Below are 18,231 nucleotides of genomic sequence, written 5' to 3' on the forward strand. Positions count from 1 at the left end.
ATGAGTGCATCTATGGAGGGGGATGGGCCAGTAGAGAAATAGATGGTCCAATGTAGGGTCAGATGTGTCGATCAACTGATGGATCAGTGAGGGACTGGATCAATGGGTGAGTATAGATAGATAGATAGATAGATAGATAGATAGATAGATAGATAGATAGATAGACAGACAGACAGGCGGAAAAATGAATGAATGAATCATCACAGCCACTGCCCTTGGCAAAATATCATCTCTGGACAATTGCATCAGCCCCACATTGGCTTCCTCACCCAAGGTCTCTTCTCAGCACTCGCAGGGACACCCCCAAAGCTTTACATTTATCTACATTACAGCAAGGTTGAAATACAACCAACAGGCATCTACAACATCTAACCCAATTCAGGATCACAGACCCCTTGGCAGAAGTTCTCACGAATAAGCCTGGACTAAAGCCCCAGATAAGACACCTTCTCAAAGGGTTCCAGGTGGATTGAACAAGATAGCCCACAGGTGTTAGGTGCCACTGGCTGCTTACCCCCCATCACAGACAGAAACCAGAAACATTTCCCCACATCTCTGCACTGAGAGGTGCACAGAGGAGGCGATCTCTGGTCCTCCACACCTGTGCGTGATGACCCCTGAGTGAGGTGGTGAGAACCAAGATGTAGGACCATGAAAGAGCCCCCACTGAAGCCCTTCTCTGCAGCCTATGGCCAATATAAAGTAGGGCATTTATAGTCCCCAAGTCAACGTGGCTGGAGCTAGGACATCCCTGACAGAGTCTCAGCCTCTGGTGACACCAGGCTCTCTCTGTTTCTGCTCTACCATCCCCCAAATACCTGAAGCTCCTCTCAAGGGATGGTGGCTTCATCCCTCACACCCTGTGCCAGGGACAGAAGACTGGAGCATCCATGACTTGTTCCCAGAAGACTTCCCCCTGGGATTTTATTAGCCAGGACAACGCCATAAGACAGTCCCTATAATAATCACCAGCAAATGGATGACACTCCATTGATAGATTAGGTTAATCCATATACTACCCTAGGCTGGAGGGACCCTGCTTAGCTAATGGGCAGATAGGGGTGGCCAGGCAAAGAAAGAGCAAAGACCATACTCCTATTAGCAAGGAAGTTGGGAGGCAGGAAGTGGGACTAGACTCTCTTGTAATATCCCAAAGTACTGGTTAGATGGAAAGATTAGGACATGGCAGGCATTACCTCCACTCCTACTATACCCAGGGAAGACACAGATAAACAATCACAAAAAGAAGTCTTTCAGAGATATTGGGCTAGAAAGCCAAAGATGAGGCTCCAATGTTATAGTGTTGGGTGACTATTCAGGCAATAATCTCTCAGTCATTTTTTCATTTTGGAAGCTTCTAATCTGCACAACTGGTTCACTCAGGCATTTAAGTTTTATTCCTTTTCAAGTCTCTGAGGAGTTGAAGACCAGATAGTTTAGTTTTACAATCAAATTTAGTTGGTTAGGGAATAAGATCTTTTTATTTTTTTTTTACATTTTTTTCTCCTTTATTAATTTATTCTTGTTACATCTCAATGGTTATCCCATCCCTTGTATCCTCCCATTCTTCCCTCCCTCCCAATTTCCCCTTATTCCCCTCCCCTATGACTGTTCCTGAGGGGGATTACCTCCCCCTCTATATGATCATAGGGTATCAAGTCTCTCTGCCAGACTTATTTGTAAGGCAGGAATTATTGAGGACTTGCTTACCCTGTCTTGGCAGAGTTCAGCCGTTGACTCTGCCTGCATATAAGCTTGCCCATTTTAGGGCAGAATTCTGTCCATGGCAGAAATAAGGACATTTTGCCCAGTGTTGCCACATTTGAAGCCAACTCCATAAGGAGGTTCTTTGATGTTCATTATCTTCTTTGAGGTCAGTTGGGTGTTGTCAGGAGTTAACTTGTCTTGTTGTCAAAGAATCTTTAGAATAATAAAAACATCTTTAAATGTCAAAAAAAAAAAAAAGAAGTCTTTCAATGGGTCTAGGAATCCATCACCATACAGTGATGCAAGCAGGCACAAACAGAAAAAAAGTTACCATGAGGGTTGCAATTGGGAAGGTACCAGTGAGTCTTCTTAATGACAGGAAACAATCCTGCTATAGAAATTGGTTTTTGTTTTTTTGTTTGTTTGCCATTGCAAATTCTACCTTAAGATGACATAATACAAGCCTTGGCACACTGCAGGTGTCTTGGTCCATTTGTGCTGCTATAGCAAGATACCTGAGGCTAGATAGCTTATAAAGAATAAAAATTTCATTCTATCTCTGGAAGCTGAGAATGTCAGGATACAATTGGGCTTAGTATCTGTGAAGATCTGGTCTCTTTATCTCTTAGAGGATGCCTTAGATGGCTGTGTCCTCCAGAGAAAAGCAAGAGGCTGCACCTTCACATAGCAGAAAGAATAAAAGGCAAAGGGAGGGAAGATAGTACCTCCAGGCCCTTTTATAAGGTCATAATCCTCCACAGACTCTAGGTGAGAGAAGCATGGGAGAATGGGGAAATAGAAGGATCCAGAGGGTCCTAGAAACCTACAAGAAGAACATTATAATGGGCAGATCTGGGCCCAGGGGTCCTGCTCAAACTATGGCACCAGCCAAGGACAATACATGCAGTAAACTTTGAACCCCTACACAGATCTACCCAATGGACAGGACATTCTTCACAGTTGAGTAGAGAGTGGGGTCTGACTTTCACACGAACTCTGGTGCCCCATATTTGACCACGTCCTCTGGACGGGGAGGCCTGGTGGCACTCAGAGGAAGGATAGCAGGCTACTAAGAAGAGACTTGATACTCTATGAGCATATACAGGGGGAAGAAGGCCCCCTCAGTCACAGACATAGGGGAAGGGAGTAAGGGGAAAATGGGAGGGAGGGAGGAATGGGAGGATACAAGGGATGGAATAACAATTGAGATGTAATATGAATAAAATAATAAAATATATTTTTAAAAAATAATCCTCCAGGGGGGCAGAGAACACGAACCCTACCAAAACCCTGATAAATTTATTGCGAGCCAGGAAATTTGGCAAACAAATAAATGATGACCCTAGACCAGAGTTCTGACATCATAGCATAGCAGATGAACCCAACATGGCTGCCTCCTTCCCCACCCTGTCTCATATGCCCTGTCCTTAGGGGGCAGCTATGCCAGCCACCTCACTTGCAGCCCAGGACTTGTCATATACATGTGTTCCTGCTGTGCTCCCCAAACACCTTCCTGTTCCTCAACCTTCCTGCCCTCCTAGCCATCAATCACCTTTAAGGGTCACATAGACTGCCCCCAAGTCTTCCTTGACTTTCCTTGTCAGTAGATGAATCTTGGGGTACACTGTATCCCCACCCACCCAGTGGCTGTGGCTGGCTCTCTAAGTGTTGTATACTCTGGGAAGGTCCAGAAGGCTCAAGAGACTCAAGAAGTAAACAAGCTTCTCATGTCTGGGAAAGCTGAAATGTAAGAGATCCAGGAGGGGACTCTCCCTGATATTTAGAAGCAGGCAGAAGTTACAGGACAAGTGGACTCTGAGCCTGCCAAGCTGCCTGGGGGAGACTCCCCAAACTGCTCAACTTCCTGCAAGTTCTATAGAGAGCTCCAGGGCTGTGGCTTACAGAGGACTGTCACCAGCATTGGGGGTAGATTTCCTTTAGTGATAATGGCTGCTTTTGAGTTAGCCCTGCTCCTGTAAGTAACCCCTCACCCTCACTCCTGTTAGCAACCCCAATAAACTCGCTGATTCCTATGGTGGTTTGAATGAGAATGCTTCACAGAGACTCATATGTCTGTATGCTTCGTCCCCAGGTAGTGGAACTGTTTGGGAAGGACTAGGAGGCGTGGCCTCGTTGGAGGAAGTGTGTCACTGGGGTTGGGCTTTGAGGTTTCAAAATCCCATGGTAGCTCCCCCTCCTCTCTGCCTGGTGCCTGCAGATCAGGGTGCAATGCTCTCAGCTCCTTCTCCAGCACCATGTCTGCCTGCACACTGCCACAATTCTTTTTTTTTTTTTAATTCTATTTACTTATTATTATGTACACAGTGCTCTGCTTGCATATACTCCTGCAAGCCAGAAGGGGGCGCCCTATCACATTACAGATGGTTATGAGCCACCATGTGGTTGCTGGGAATTGAACTCAGGACCTTTGGAAGAGCAGGCGGCGCTCTTAACCACTGAGCCATCTCTCCAGCCCCACTGCCACAATTCTAACCATAACAATAATGGACTTAAACTTCTGAAAAATGTAAGCACGTCCACAATTAAATGCTTTCTTTTATAAGAAATCCCTTGGTCTCAGTCTCTCTTCATAGCAACAGAACAGTAATTGAGGCAGAACTTGGTATCAGGAGTCAGGTACTGCTGTTACAGGCCTGAGCATGCTGTTTGTTGGGAAAATATGGATGACTTTGGGAGTTTGGACTGGACAACGTGTTGAATGCTTTAATTGGGGTCTGACGGGCCATCTTAGTAGGGACATGGAGGACAGTGGAGCTGAGGGCAACGTGGATTATGCGGGCCCAGTCAAGAGGTTTGGGGGAGGGGGCGGGAAGAATATTAACAACTAGTAAAGAGACAGTTCCCCAAGTTGGACTTTGGTACGATCGTGGCTTTTCTCTGCTGTGAGTCCTCTGTCTTGGGCAAGGAAACACGTGGGTTGAGTCTCCCCAGAGAAAGCCCACATACAACAGCAAACTGGCCTTTGATGCCGGTTCCTTCACTCATCCCTGTGATAACGTAACTGGAAACAGTGGGGCTGAAGGAAGAGGGATTCGGTCCAGCTCATAGCTCGAGGTGATACAGTCCATCACGTCAGGGGATGTACGGAAGAATGGCCAGGTTGTGTGCTAGCAGAATTAGCCTCTGTACTCACAGCTCAGCAGAGAGGAACAGGAAGCAGGGCAGTGTATAAACCTCAAAGCCCTCCCTCCCCAACCCCCACAGCAACCTACTTCCTCCAGCTAGGCCCCACCTCCTGAAAGCTCTGTACCCTCCTGAAACAGTGCCACCAGCTGGGGACCAAATGGTCGCACACTTGAGCCGAAGGTGAAATCGCACGTCCAGGAGAAGCACCACCCCCTAGCCTGAGATCCGACTCCTGTTTGTTCTCACATGCTAGTTAGCATGCTGACAATGATGTAAATAGCAATATTAACATTAATGAGGGCGCTTTATCTAGAACAGCTCGTCAAATCCTTAGGAAACTCTACTGAGCAAGCTCAGCCATCCCTCATCCCCTACCTGGAGTCATCCTGAGCCCTTCACAGGGTACCAAGACATGACACATTCAGCTGTCCCACTTTTCAGCCAATGGCAAGCGAAGTCACCCGCATGGAGAGATGCAAATAGGATGGGGCGTGATGCCTGGGATATAAACTGACACCTGTAGGGGATGCAGGAGGTTCAAACTATGCTAAAAGGAAGCAGTGGAAGCAGATGAGGGACAGGAACAAGCCCTATGTGAGCCACATGGCATCCATCCACATGGGAGGCATGCTGTTCCACCATGAAGTGGCCACTGTCTGGCCAGCCAATGCACCAGCCTGTTTTCCCCTGACTTCATTCACTTTGTGTTCAGCCAGCTCCAGCTCCCCCGGTTCTATCCTATCCCTACCATGTGACCTGACCCCACAGTGACACACCAGCCTGGGCTTCAGAATGCACCATGAGAGAGGCCAAGGAACCACTGGGGCAAAGAGGATTGGGACAGCATTTTAGTAAAGATCTCCTTGGGAAATGGGCTCTGGTGTGGGAGATAAGATTTCCCCAGAGCCTCCTAGCAGCCCCATTCTCAGGATTCATCTCCAAGTGCTACTCATTACAGGCGTGCTAAAATTAAACCTGAGCCACAGTTGCATTCCTGCCTGCAAATATACAGCCTCGTCACAGCATCCAAGTAGCCACAGGTGACTCATCCTAAGTGGGCTCGCAGCTCCCATAATACTTTATTTGCTAAAACAGGCATCGGCCTGGATTTGGCCTGAGGACTGCATTTAGTCAACCCGGGTGTCCTGCCCTGATGCCACCTTCCTAGCAGTTACACGCACATTACTCCACAGCTCCCCTGGGAACTGGCACCTGCCTTTGAAGACAGTGAGGTGCACTCCCTTCAGCATTCAGTCCCATCCCATCCCCAGCGCCTGTGGGGAACTGGCCGTTATCCATTATCCATGGAGCAAAACCACAATAGCGCTAAAGAGATGATCGGCCACGCCAGCCTTGTGCAAGTTGAGCTGGAGAATGAGCTCCCAAGGGAAAGGAGAGGCAGGAAAATCCTGGGTCTGAGGTCCGTCCATCGCTGCCCCTTAACAAATGATTTCCTGCTGAGCGGGGCTGCCACACAGCCAAATGTGGATCACTGTGACAAAGCAAGGATGACTGGCAGCTGAGATGGAAGCCCTGGGGTCACGTGTTCAGCAACTAAGTCACAGGTGGCCCAGAATAGCTCAATGTGGATTCCCCCACATTTGGGTCCAATATAAAAAGGTCCAAGTAGTACCAAAAATATTTAAGACTTCCAATGTGCACCCATCATCAACCATGCTTTTTTACAGTTCCCGGATTCTACTCTGGACCGTGTTCTCAACTGCAGTTCCTGAGCCTAATGTGAACTGAGTTCCAGAAAGCTCAACGGAAGAAATGCTACCCCTGCCATGCCAACAGGGCAGACATGTGGGCAGTTTAACAGGCTCCGGGACCCTGTCCAGCTTCAGCCGGTCAGTTCCCAACAAGGCTCTTTTAAGCCATCTGCATTTTAAACTTTGCCAATCCCCAAAGGCCACCTGGGGACTCTCAGAGCCACGCCAACTGACAAGGGGCTGGTTTCTGGGCATCTAGAGCCTCTGTTCCCCAGCACACGCTCCCGACACACTTCAGTGAAACCGTCTTCCCCGAATGTAGCGCTTGGATCTGATATGAACACAGATGGAAACGATAAAAGACAAGAGGTCCCCAGGAGCCACTCGGCAACACCACAAATGAAAAGAGATTCATACGGTAAACCCCAAACAGTTTCCCAAGAGCCCTTATGGCAAGCAGGTAAATAAAACACCACTTAAGTATATCGCCCTTGTTTAAACAGTGCACACCGAGTGTGCCAGGGATGATGGGTTTAAAGATGCTTCGTGTTTCTTCAAGTGATGTAAGTATTGAAGGGAAGAGCTGGAACATGGCTCAGTGGTCCCAACTGCTTGCCTTGCAAGTGTGCGGACTGCTGTAAGTATTGAAGGGAAGAGCTGGAACATGGCTCAGTGGTCTCAACTGCTTGCCTTGCAAGTGTGCGGACTGGGGTTCGGATCCCCAGAAACCCATGCAAATCCCGGTAGGTTAGGTGGCCCATGTGTACCTCTAGCCTGGGAAGGCAGAGACAGAGGATCCCCCAAAGCAAGCTGGCTCAAGAGACTAGACACCATGGGCAAGTTCTGTATTTGACTGAAAGACTCAAACTTGTTGAATCAGATAGAAAAAGAACCACAAAGGCTGATTCCCAGCATAAGCCCAGGACCTACCGCATCATGCACGCACGTTCAAGTGCACCCACACACATCCATGATGATGAAAAAAAAAATAACATTAAAAGAAAGCTTCTTCCCGGCTCATCTTCCTGAGGCCTGGTTTCTTACCATGGTGAGAGGGACGATGCCCACAAAGGTCGTCTGGCTGATGAAGATCTCGGAGACAAAGAGCTCGCTCATGACGTCTTGCGCTGGGTATTCTACCTGCCAGGTGATTTGCTGGGCCCCGGCCAGGCCACTGCTGTTGTCAGCTCCAAAGTCCACCTGCAGAATCTCATACAAAGAGCCGTTGACCCTGGAAAACAGAGGAGGTTTAGCATAAAGCGTGTGGTTCTGTAGAAAGCAAAGGACACAGTAAGCTGCCACAGTCCTCCTTGTCAATAGGCATTAGACTGACAGGTAGGGTGGGCAGAGACACACTCACAGGCTACCCACGGGTGGCAGCACCTCAGAGTGGGTACACACAATTCTTCCCTAAAGGTGAGGTGACCTTTATTGAGAACGGACCTCTTTTAGTTTGCTTTTGTTGTTGTTGTTGTTGTTGCTGTGACAAGCACCATGACATGAAGCGACTTGGGGAGGGGGGAGCAGGGGTTCAGCTTACACCTCACATTCCATCCTGGAGGGAAGTCATTGCAGGAACTGGGAGGCAGAAACTGAAGCAGAGGGCCAAGGAGGAGCGCCTCTTTACTGGCTTGCTTGGCCGGCTTTGTTATGCACCCCCAAGACCACCTGCCCAGGGATGACACTGCCCACAGCAGATTAGGCCCCACCCACATCAACCCACTAATCAACATAATGCCCAGGCCAATCTTATGGAGGCTTTTAATAGGTTTTTCCTCTTCCTAAATGGCCCTAGCTTATGTCAAACAACAATGACAATGAATACAAGAGCCCAGGTTTGTGCCATCTCTGGGCATGCCCCACATAGCTCTCTGCCCTCCACACACCCCCACAGCAGCATCAGGCCATGCTCAGGAAAAGCCCAACACTAAGGGATACAGCTTCCCCACTCCCCAGCCCCAATCAACAAGGCACAGCTCCTGTTTGAGCTTATGCAGCCTTCTCTGTAACTCATGAGCCCCTGGCTCACACTCTCCAAGAGTCACACAATGATGCTGCTTTTATGGGCATTGTGATCAATGGTCAGACAGGAGAGCATAGGTTACAGGGATTACCCCAGACCTGTGAGGGACAGGAGGGCTATGCTGGACTTTCCGTCTGATCTGTCCCAAATTAAACATACTGTATGAAAATACCACCTATCTGCCTAATTCATAACACACATATACATACACACACACACACACACACACACACACACACTCCTGCACATGAGGGCTCTTAGAAAGCAAAGGCTGTCTACTGCACTGGAAATCACTTACCAAAGACAGAGAAGAACAAAAGGCCGTCAGTATGGGTCTGTGAGTGGACCCTACCCTGTGAGCCTCTTGCCATCTCCCTACATTTATCTTGACTGGGACCACAGGCAGATGACAGCGGAGAAGCTGAATTCCCAGCTCGCCACAGGCTGAGTCCCCCAGGCCAGCTTGTGCTTTTCCTGTTGGTGAGTCTGTTTGGCCCAAAGGGGGCTCGAGACCTCTGCTCTACCTCGCAGAGCCTGGCAAGCTCTGCATCTGCTGTCCCAGTATTCAGTCTGTGAGGAAAACATTAGGGGAAAAAAAGAACCTGCTGCCTGCTGCTTCACCAAGAGAAATCTCTTACCATGGACAGCTCCCCACACCAAGGACTTCCAGGGGAACAAGGCTCAACTCTAGCCTGTCCTATTTCAAGAGGTGCCAAAGATGGCGTTCAACGCTTGGATGTAGAATGGCACCTATCAGTGTGCCTCCTAAAAGGGATAAGCTATCCTGGAAGATGGACCCTTTGCTTTCTCTCAGAAGCAAGGGGTTCTTTCCCACCACTGAAGGATGGTGGCTGTCTGTGAGGGACCATCAAGGGAACAATGAGGAATCTCCATGTGCCATCCCTGTTAAAGCTGTGTATGGGGCTCTGGGGTGAGCAAGGAGAAAAGTCAGCCCTGTCAGATGAGACGTGAGAGTTGCCCTCTAAACCATACATTTCCTGCTGCTCCCTGATTCACCAGCCTGTGAGTTGGTCCACATATAGGAGCTGCCCCAACCATCAATGGATGACAAGGTGCTCACTGTGGAGTCATAACCATGAGAGGTTTTTTTTAAAGTATTTTTCCCTGAATCCAGAAAGAAATCTTTTACTTCGGGCATCTGGGGGTACTTTCTGATAAGTTCATTTCTGTAGAAATTGGCTCGTAACTATTAATTTTACCTGCTCCCAAGCCACTCTTAATAGGCCTTGAAAAACTGAGTAAAGAGCTCACTGAGTCTCAGTTTAATAATGGTGGGTGCCAGCCATGAGGTGGGCCACAGGGCAGCCAGCAAGTGACCATGAAGTGAGCATGCATGGCTTGCATGAGTGTGGATGAGCATGTTCAGGAGTGTGTGTGTGTGTGTGTGTGTGTGTGTGTGTGTGTGTGTGTGTGTGTGTGTATGTGTGTGTGTGTGTATGACTGGGTATGTCCAAGAGTGTGAGTTTGTGTAGCAGAAAGAGTGTGAGTGTGTGCAGCAGAAACAGGAATATGCAGGCATATGTGTGTTGAGCAGACAGGCATATGGCACCTCAGGCTGAAGTAGAAGTCTCCTTCTTGTAGAAGGACTTTCCTTCTGAAGCCCCATCTCTAGGAGAAGCATCACCCTATAGTACAGGCTAGTCCCCTCCCTAGGTCCCTGGGAACTCCTAAGATGGGGTGGAGGTACACAGTGTGGCTGTAGCTCATATATGTATATGAGAAAGAAAGTCATGAGGAAGGCCAACCCAGCAGCTTGTCCCCAAGGACCACATCCAGACACAGGTCCCTGCATCCCTCATAGGGCAGGAGATGGAGGAGAAAAAGAAGAAAATTAAAATGGGGTGACATGCTGTCATTGACATAGACTGGTTTTCTCCCCCACCAACTTCTAAATAGCTCTGAGCCACCAAACCGAGACGGTGGCATCTTCCGCAAATGAGATTTTCTAGAAATGAGACACAGGAGGTTGTCTGTGGCCTTAGGTTTGCTTTATCTTGGGACCCTTCTCCTGGATGCTAGTTATAAAAAGTGGGTGAGAGTGGAAGGCCCACTGGCCGCTGATCGCTATGGTGAGTGCTCCGGTATGGAATCTGCTGATGACGAACAGCAGAACAGTGTGCGCCTGGCCCGCCACTCCCACCTGACATTCCTTGCCACTGCCCTGACCACAGTCAAAACAGAAAATTCAGGTACAGTCCTAGTTTTGTTTCTCTTTGTAAAACAAAGAAAACACCCATGGAGAATGAGAGAGAAGTCGTTTAATCAGCTTATGAGTCCAGCTTCTTCCGGTCTATGGCCTTGTGGGGGAAGTCAAAGTAGGAAACTCACAGTGGCTGATAACATCACACCCACAAAAAAGAGAGTAATAACGGGGCTCTGGTGAAACTTGAGGGGGGGACAGTAAGGGTTGGATACGATCAAGATGCACTGCATACACGTGTGTAATTTTCAGAAAATAAATTTTTTCAATTATTAAAAATCGAGAGATGGCGAATTACAGTCATTTTAACTTTTCTTAATACACACACATGCTGTGGATTACAATAGGAAATAGCAGGAAAAGGTTTGGAAGGAAAGAAGGCCTCATAAGGCATTGACATTTGAGGCAAGACCTAAAATATAGCTGGGAGCCAAGCAGATCATCAGCAAACATTTGTTGAATAAATGAGTAAATCTATTTTAAGCCAAAAAAAATTTTTTTAATCACAGAAAAACGTGTCCCGAGCACTAACACGAACACAAGGTGCTATGTTAAAAGGAGCAGCCTTTGTTCAGTGGCGCCTGCTTGATGAAGTCTCATTACAGGCTAGCTCTCATCTTTGTAGCTCTCTTGCCTGTTTCCAGATCTGGCTGCTCCGTGTTTCTCATTCCTGACATACTATTATTTATTGATGGTGTTGATTGTCACAGGCAGACACATACTCAGAGGCACATAACTGCCACGAAAGCAAGTTATTATTTTTTTTTTGCCTGCTTTTCTTTCTTTTTTTTTTTTTTTTTTTTTTTTTCCTCCTGCTAATGTGTCCCCAGAACACCGCCTGAGACACATTGGGCATTCATTAAGTATGTATCAGACAAACCAGTGACTCAGCAAGCAGCCAGCAGTTTGTGGGCCTCAGAGGAACACGTGCAGAGTGAGTCCCAAGGGGCTATGTCACAGGTGCTAGGAACCTACGGCTCCGCCCTGCGCTGATTTCCGTAGGGAGGCTGAACTGGGATACACGAGACATAATGGACTCCAACTGCCACACAGAAGGCCTTGAGTCTGATGTTTGACGCGTCCACATCAGGTACGTACTTGCAGGCAGGAAGCAGGGGAGTGGTTACCAAGCACCAGGGCAGGTGGAGAATGGGAACTGACTGCTAGTGGGTAGTTTCCTTTGGTCTGAAAAAAAAAATGCCACCAAATCATATAATGGTGGTGATTCCAGAAATTGACAAATAGGCCAAAAAAAAAAAAAAAAAAAAAAAAAACACTGAACTGTAAGATGGTTCGCACCTGTCATCCCAGTACTTGGAAGGCTGGGACAAGGTGACTGCTAAGAGTTTAAAACCAGCCTGGGCTACAGAGTGAAGTTCAGGACAGTCAGGACAGCAGAATGAGTCCTCATCAGAGAAAGGAGGGAGGGAAGGAGGGGGAAGGAGGGGAAGGAGGGGAAGGGAGGGAGGGAGGAGGGAGGGAGAGGGAGGGAGGGAGGGAGGAGGGAGGGAGGGAGAGAGAGAGAGAACACTAGGAAGAGGGAGGGAGATAAGGAAAATAAATATTTACTTAAAAACTTTTTACTTTAAAAAATAAAGCTACTATCCTTATCCCTCTTACCGAGTTTGTCCAGCTTTTGTTTAAAACTTAAAACCATTTTTTGAGAGCAAACATCTCCCTAGATTCTCTGTCCACTTCCCAGATCCGCTGCTGCCAGACAGCCAGCGGCTACCCCAACTGCCCCACGCGGGAGGATGCTAGGTCTGGGAGTGGAGACATTGTTTTTGCTTACCAACGCTTTCCCAGCGCTGGAGCCAATCAATCCCAGTAATGAGCCGGCACTTTGGACACCTCCACTTCCTCGGCTGCCAGAGCCAGGCCGTTTCCCACACTAACAAGCCACCTCACTTCCAGCTTATTTGATTTTATCAGCATCACCATGACAAGCCCGGAGACAGCTAAGACAATTGCCACACTTATTTTTTTTTTCCCCCTCTGTCACTATCTGACAATATCCCAAACCCTTCCAGGAAACAAATGATGGCTTAAAGTCCTCTTACTTGCAGTTTCTAATACAACTTCCTAGAGACTTCCCCACCCCACCCCACCCCACCCCACCCCCGCACCTCCTCCTCCTCCTCCTCCTCCTTCTTCTTCTCTCTCTCTCTCTCTCTCTCTCTCTCTCTCTCCCTCCATTTTATTACTGACCTGACAGAAAAAAAATTCTATTAGATAAAGTAGCGGACTTCCCCGGTGGGTTCTGTTCCTATTTAGAGTCTCCTCAGAGAAAAAGGCAACCCCGGGCTTGACCGTCAGGGAGATGACATGACAGACTCATGACAATGGCATGGTAGATGGAGCCTCTAATCCCATTAGCTTTCCTAGAGAGACAGAGACAGAGGGAAACATCCATGGCTTCTGCTAAGAGCAGTGCTGAGGATCTGACTTCCGTTTTTCACCATCATGTTAAAGAAAGGGTATTTTTCCAGCAGCAAAAATCCCTAAGAACAGGAGAGATGGCAAAGCTTGGAAAGGACACGCCTTTGCTGGGGAAGAACCTGGGGTTGGTCCTCAGTGCCCACATGGAAGGTCTGATACTGTGTCCCATGCCTGTGACCCCAGTACTGGGAAGACGGACACATAAGTGGCCAGCAAATGGAGAGTCATTAACATGTCCTGGGCTACTGAGAGACCCTGTCTCAAATAAACAGGTGGATGGTGATTGAGGAACAATACCTAAAGATGTCCTCTGGCCTCCACACCCAAGTGCACACACGTGTCCACACACATATACATGCATTGCACTCATGCATTATTTTACACACACACACACACACACACACACACACACACACACACAAATCTCAAAGACATAAGAACAGTGAATGTCTTCTCCTATGACCCTCCAACTGTACCCTCAGTCCACCAGGAGCCTGCTCTTTGTGGGCTTCCAGAAGGGGTCAGCTATTTCCACATGAATAGCTGCCATGAACAGTCTCTTCTGCATCTAGAACTCCAGATCTCTGTGTGAGGAAAGCCCTGACACTCCCCTCACTGACAGAGGGATGCATGGCAGGATCAGGCACCTGGCTTTGTCTGCTGAGGCAGCCAACAAGGGTGACTCTCCTGCATGCCCAGTATAGACATGGCCGACAAGGACCTGGCAGAGGAAGTCATACAGCCACAGGTGGAGCTTCCTAGACCCCAGTCTTACTCCAGAGCTGCACTGGAGACACTCTCCAAACGCTTACATATAATTGTCAAAGATACAGCTATTGCGGGATCACAGTGTCCCCAGGCCTCTACGGCTTACATATGGATGGGGGAAATTGAAAGACACGTACACACATAGAAAGGCAGACAGAGACAGGGGGAGAATGCCTGCCTCCACATAGAACAGAAACCTGCAGAAAGCCTGTTCCTCCATCTACGGCTGGGCAGGGAGCAGCCTCTGTAAGTGTGGGGTTTTTTTTTTCTAATACTCAATAGTCTAGGTAGCTCTCCAAGGGAGAGCAGCTGCTAATGAGAATGGGGTCCTGAGGTCAAACCCTGTGCATGCTGGGTATCTGTGGGGTTTTTCTGATGGCCATGAGGGCACCTGTAGATCCTACACCCTTCAGACTGCCCTGGACACCAGGGCACAGGTGGCAGTCACAAAAGCAACCAATGGTCATTTATTCCGAGCCCTGGTACTTTCCCTGCTGAGATGGGAGTGACACCGTGCAGGAAGGACTGCGCTGGGCTGCCCATCAAGGGGACTGTAACAATTAGATGACCAGGGATCCTTCATGGCTGACCTACAAAGGTCAAACCCGAGATGAACTGCCTAGAGAAAATAAGATCTGAATCACGGGCTCAGATTCGCCTAGAGGAGAATTTAAGGAGAGACCGCTCACTGCTCAGACAAAAGGCCAGACCTCCTGTGGCCAGAATCTACCCACTGGGGCAGTTTCAAGGATCGGGGTTGGCAGCTGGAGGTGGAAAGACATTTGGGGAGAGGGCAGATAGCAAGAAAAAGAGTGGGTAAGAACAAGGTTTAATAACATAGGGATGAAGACACAGCAAAATTCATGACTTTGTACTCAAACCTAAAATGTTTATAACATCAAAGGGTGAGGCCGAAATCTTCTGCCTTTCCTGTGTATATATGCTAAGGTACTCCATTTTTTAAAAGTTTTTTTTTCCCAAAACACAAAAGGCTAAGTAAGCTGGGGTCCGGATGTCAAGCTTGTTAAAGACATTTCATTAGACACTTCTTCAACCCTTGTTCCTGACTTCTTGTGACCAGTCTAGCCACCAGTTCAGCTTCACCCCTCATTCTTCCAATTTAGACACAACTTTTCAGCACATACACACACACACACACACACACACACACACACACACACACACACACACACACACTCCGTAGTTTCCCTCTATTCTGGAATTCTGGAAAAGCCGGAAGTAGCAAAGCATCTTTACTCGGAGGTTCGTGGCTTGTTCGTGCATGAATGCATCCACCCGTCTATCCACCCATGTATGTACCTATACATCCATCCATCCATCCATCCCATTCCTCTGTCCACCCAGGTACCCATTCATCCTTCATCCATCCACTCATCTGTCTACTCAACCTCCCATCTATCCATCCATTCATTCACTTATCTGCACATCCATCTGTTCATCCGTCCGTCTACTCACTCACCCACACACAATCCACCCATCCACTCATACAGTCACTTATTTTGTTGTTCTAAGGTGCTCAGGATTGAATTCAGGACCTCATACACGCCACCGAATCGAGAGTTCTACCACTGGGCTATCCTGTAGGACCAATGAAGGCATTTTCTTTTTCATGATTGTTGTTTTCAGTTAACATACAAACTGATGGGTCCATTATGACATGTTCACACACTCTAATCCACCCACAACACACACAGTAGTATGCATCCACCCACAGTACGTCATATTTCATAAGTGTGTGTATATGTGTGTGTGTGTGTGTGCATGTGTATGTGTGCATGTGCCTTATGCATGTGTGTTTATGTATGTGTTTAACCATTCACCAAGTGCTATTCTTCTTTCAGGGCTATGCAGACAAGGCTGTGGACAGTTTAGAAGTCTTACAGGGGGACAGTTTTTTTTTTTCATTTCTCATAATTAAACACCAGGCATGTCTCATCAAACAGCAAACACATGCCTTTCTCCAAGTTGGAAGGTTCGGAGCCATCACTTCTTCTACGGTAGTTTTCCAGGCCCATTTCTCTTGCCTCTCCTTCAACTCCAGTTTCACATAGAAGTCCTGCTATTGTCACACAAGGCCCTGAGGCTCAGTTTACAATCTTTCAGATTTTTCCTGTTCTTTGCATCAGATGAATTCCACTGGCCTACCTTTAAGATTTACATTTTTTTCCACAGTCTTAAATCTTCTGGTAAACCATCCAGTTTTTTAAAAAAAAAACATCAGATATTCTGAAGTTCAGGACTAGAATTTCAGCTTTATTCTTTGATAGTTTCTATGTAACGTCTGCTTCTTTCCATTGCATTGGTTTCTGTTCCTACGAGAAAATACGCAAGGCTGGGTGATGAAAGGGGACTGGCTTGACTCATGTTTTGGAGGACTGAAGTGGAAGATCTCACTGATCTGACCCTGAAGATAGCCTCATGGCAATTGGCATGACAGTAGGGTTGGGGTACCTGTGTGGGGCTAAAAGAGGTCACATGATCACGTAAGAAGGAATCAAGCTTGTTCTTTCTAAGTTATCTCTAACTAGGGTCCCATAAGAACTACTTCAATCTTGTCTAAGGGCTGTCCTCCAATGACCTATGGCCTCCTGCTAGGTCCCAACACCTCTCATCACTGCTACCCAGAAGACCAAACCTGCTGCTTCCCCCAGTATCTGAACCCCAAAGAGACACACTACAACTATACCACAGGTTTTCTTGAATTTTTCTAATTATTTTGACTTTGTTGTAATCTTAGTCTCATTACATCAGTTTCCATTGATCATTATATTTTTCAGGACTGGGTTTGAACCCAAGGCTTCAAGCATGCTGGGCAAGTGCTCTACCACTGAGCCACACACGCCAGCCCCACTGCTTGCTTTTCCTTTGGCATATGAGTCTCATTTTTTCCTTATGTCGAACAACCCTGGGCTGTAATCTAGACGTGGTAGATAGTTACATGGTAGAGACTCTGGATTCGGGTATATTCTCCCACAATCCCTGCCTTAGCTTCTTTATTAGCCGGACAGTTCATGTGAGCATCTCTGAGTTTTCAGAATACACAGTGGCTCCTGGGTCAGCCACAGACTTGGGTATGCAATCTGAGGGCTCCCCATTTCTGAGTCTTTCATCTTTAGGGGTCCTTACTCATGTTGTTGTCATTGGCCCCAAACTTGGCCTCTGGTCCTTCAAGGTGTCAAGACTGGATTTTCTGATGTCGGCCTCCCTGTGTAGGGTATTCCTCACACCCCTAAGCCATGAATCAGGAAACTCAGGAGGTGCTATCCCTGTTCCAAGGGTCTATACTGCTGCTTCTTGAACCATTCCCTTTGGGTGTCGAGGAGCAGGGGCAGGGGTGGGTGCCACATCTTCTCCCTCTGCCAGCTCAGGACACGGAATCACCAGCACTCATGTGGTATGGGTGCAGGGAGGTCTGACTCAACAGTGGCAATGACGCAAGGCTGGCAAGAGGGGGAAGCTGGTACAGGGCTTGCAGTGTGAGTGGGGGGACCTGAATTCAAGTCCCCAAGCACATATATAAAAAGCTATATGGTGGTGGTGCATACCTGTAATCCCAGCACTCAGGGAGGCAGAGGCAAGCAGATCTCTGTGAGGTCAAGGCCAGCTTGGTCTACAAAGTGAGCCCAGGACAGCCAACGCCACACAGAGAAACCCTGGCTCAGAAAAAAAAAAAAAGCTAGACATTGTATGCATGCCTCCAATCCTCGTGCTAGGGAGGCAAAGGCAGGACAAGATCCCTGAAGCTTGGTGATCAGCTAATCTTGCCTAGTGGGTGAGCTTCGACGTCAGTGAGAGACCCTGCACCAAAAATTAAGGTGGAGAGTGATTGAGGAAGACCCCAGACCCTGGCATCTTCCTACACACACACACACACACACACACACACACACACACACACACATAACTGCACGCACACCTACACACAGGTGCACTCACACAGAGGGCAGGAACCCTTCTGTGGGATGTCACAAACAATAACCATCACCTTTCAAGTCATCAGGAATTATTTCAGCTCTGAAAGCGAAAAGAAAAAAAACTTAAAGACAGGAGAGGGGGCTCAAGCCTGACTGCAGCTACCCAAAAGATGGAGACAGGAAGACCATGGGTTTGAGGCCAACCAGGGTAACCCAGCATAAGCTTGTCTTGGATACACACATGTGCATCTATGTATTTAAGACTGGGATTTGGCTATG

General features: G+C 47.8%; 1 protein-coding gene across 2 annotated transcripts in view; it reads right to left on the bottom strand.

Moving 5' to 3' along the window:
* TMEM132B (transmembrane protein 132B) overlaps nt 1-18,231 on the bottom strand; it is a 250,881-nt gene that overhangs the window by 81,732 nt on the left and 150,918 nt on the right. For both annotated transcript variants that reach the window (XM_084762977.1, XM_084762978.1), the window contains exon 4: nt 7,611-7,797. In XM_084762977.1, the coding sequence (XP_084619103.1) occupies nt 7,611-7,797 (187 nt within the window). The remainder of the gene's footprint in view (nt 1-7,610; nt 7,798-18,231) is intronic.

The sequence above is a fragment of the Acomys minous genome, assembly GCF_964271855.1.
Source record: "Acomys minous genome assembly, chromosome: 16".
NCBI classification, from domain to species: Eukaryota; Metazoa; Chordata; class Mammalia; order Rodentia; family Muridae; genus Acomys; species Acomys minous.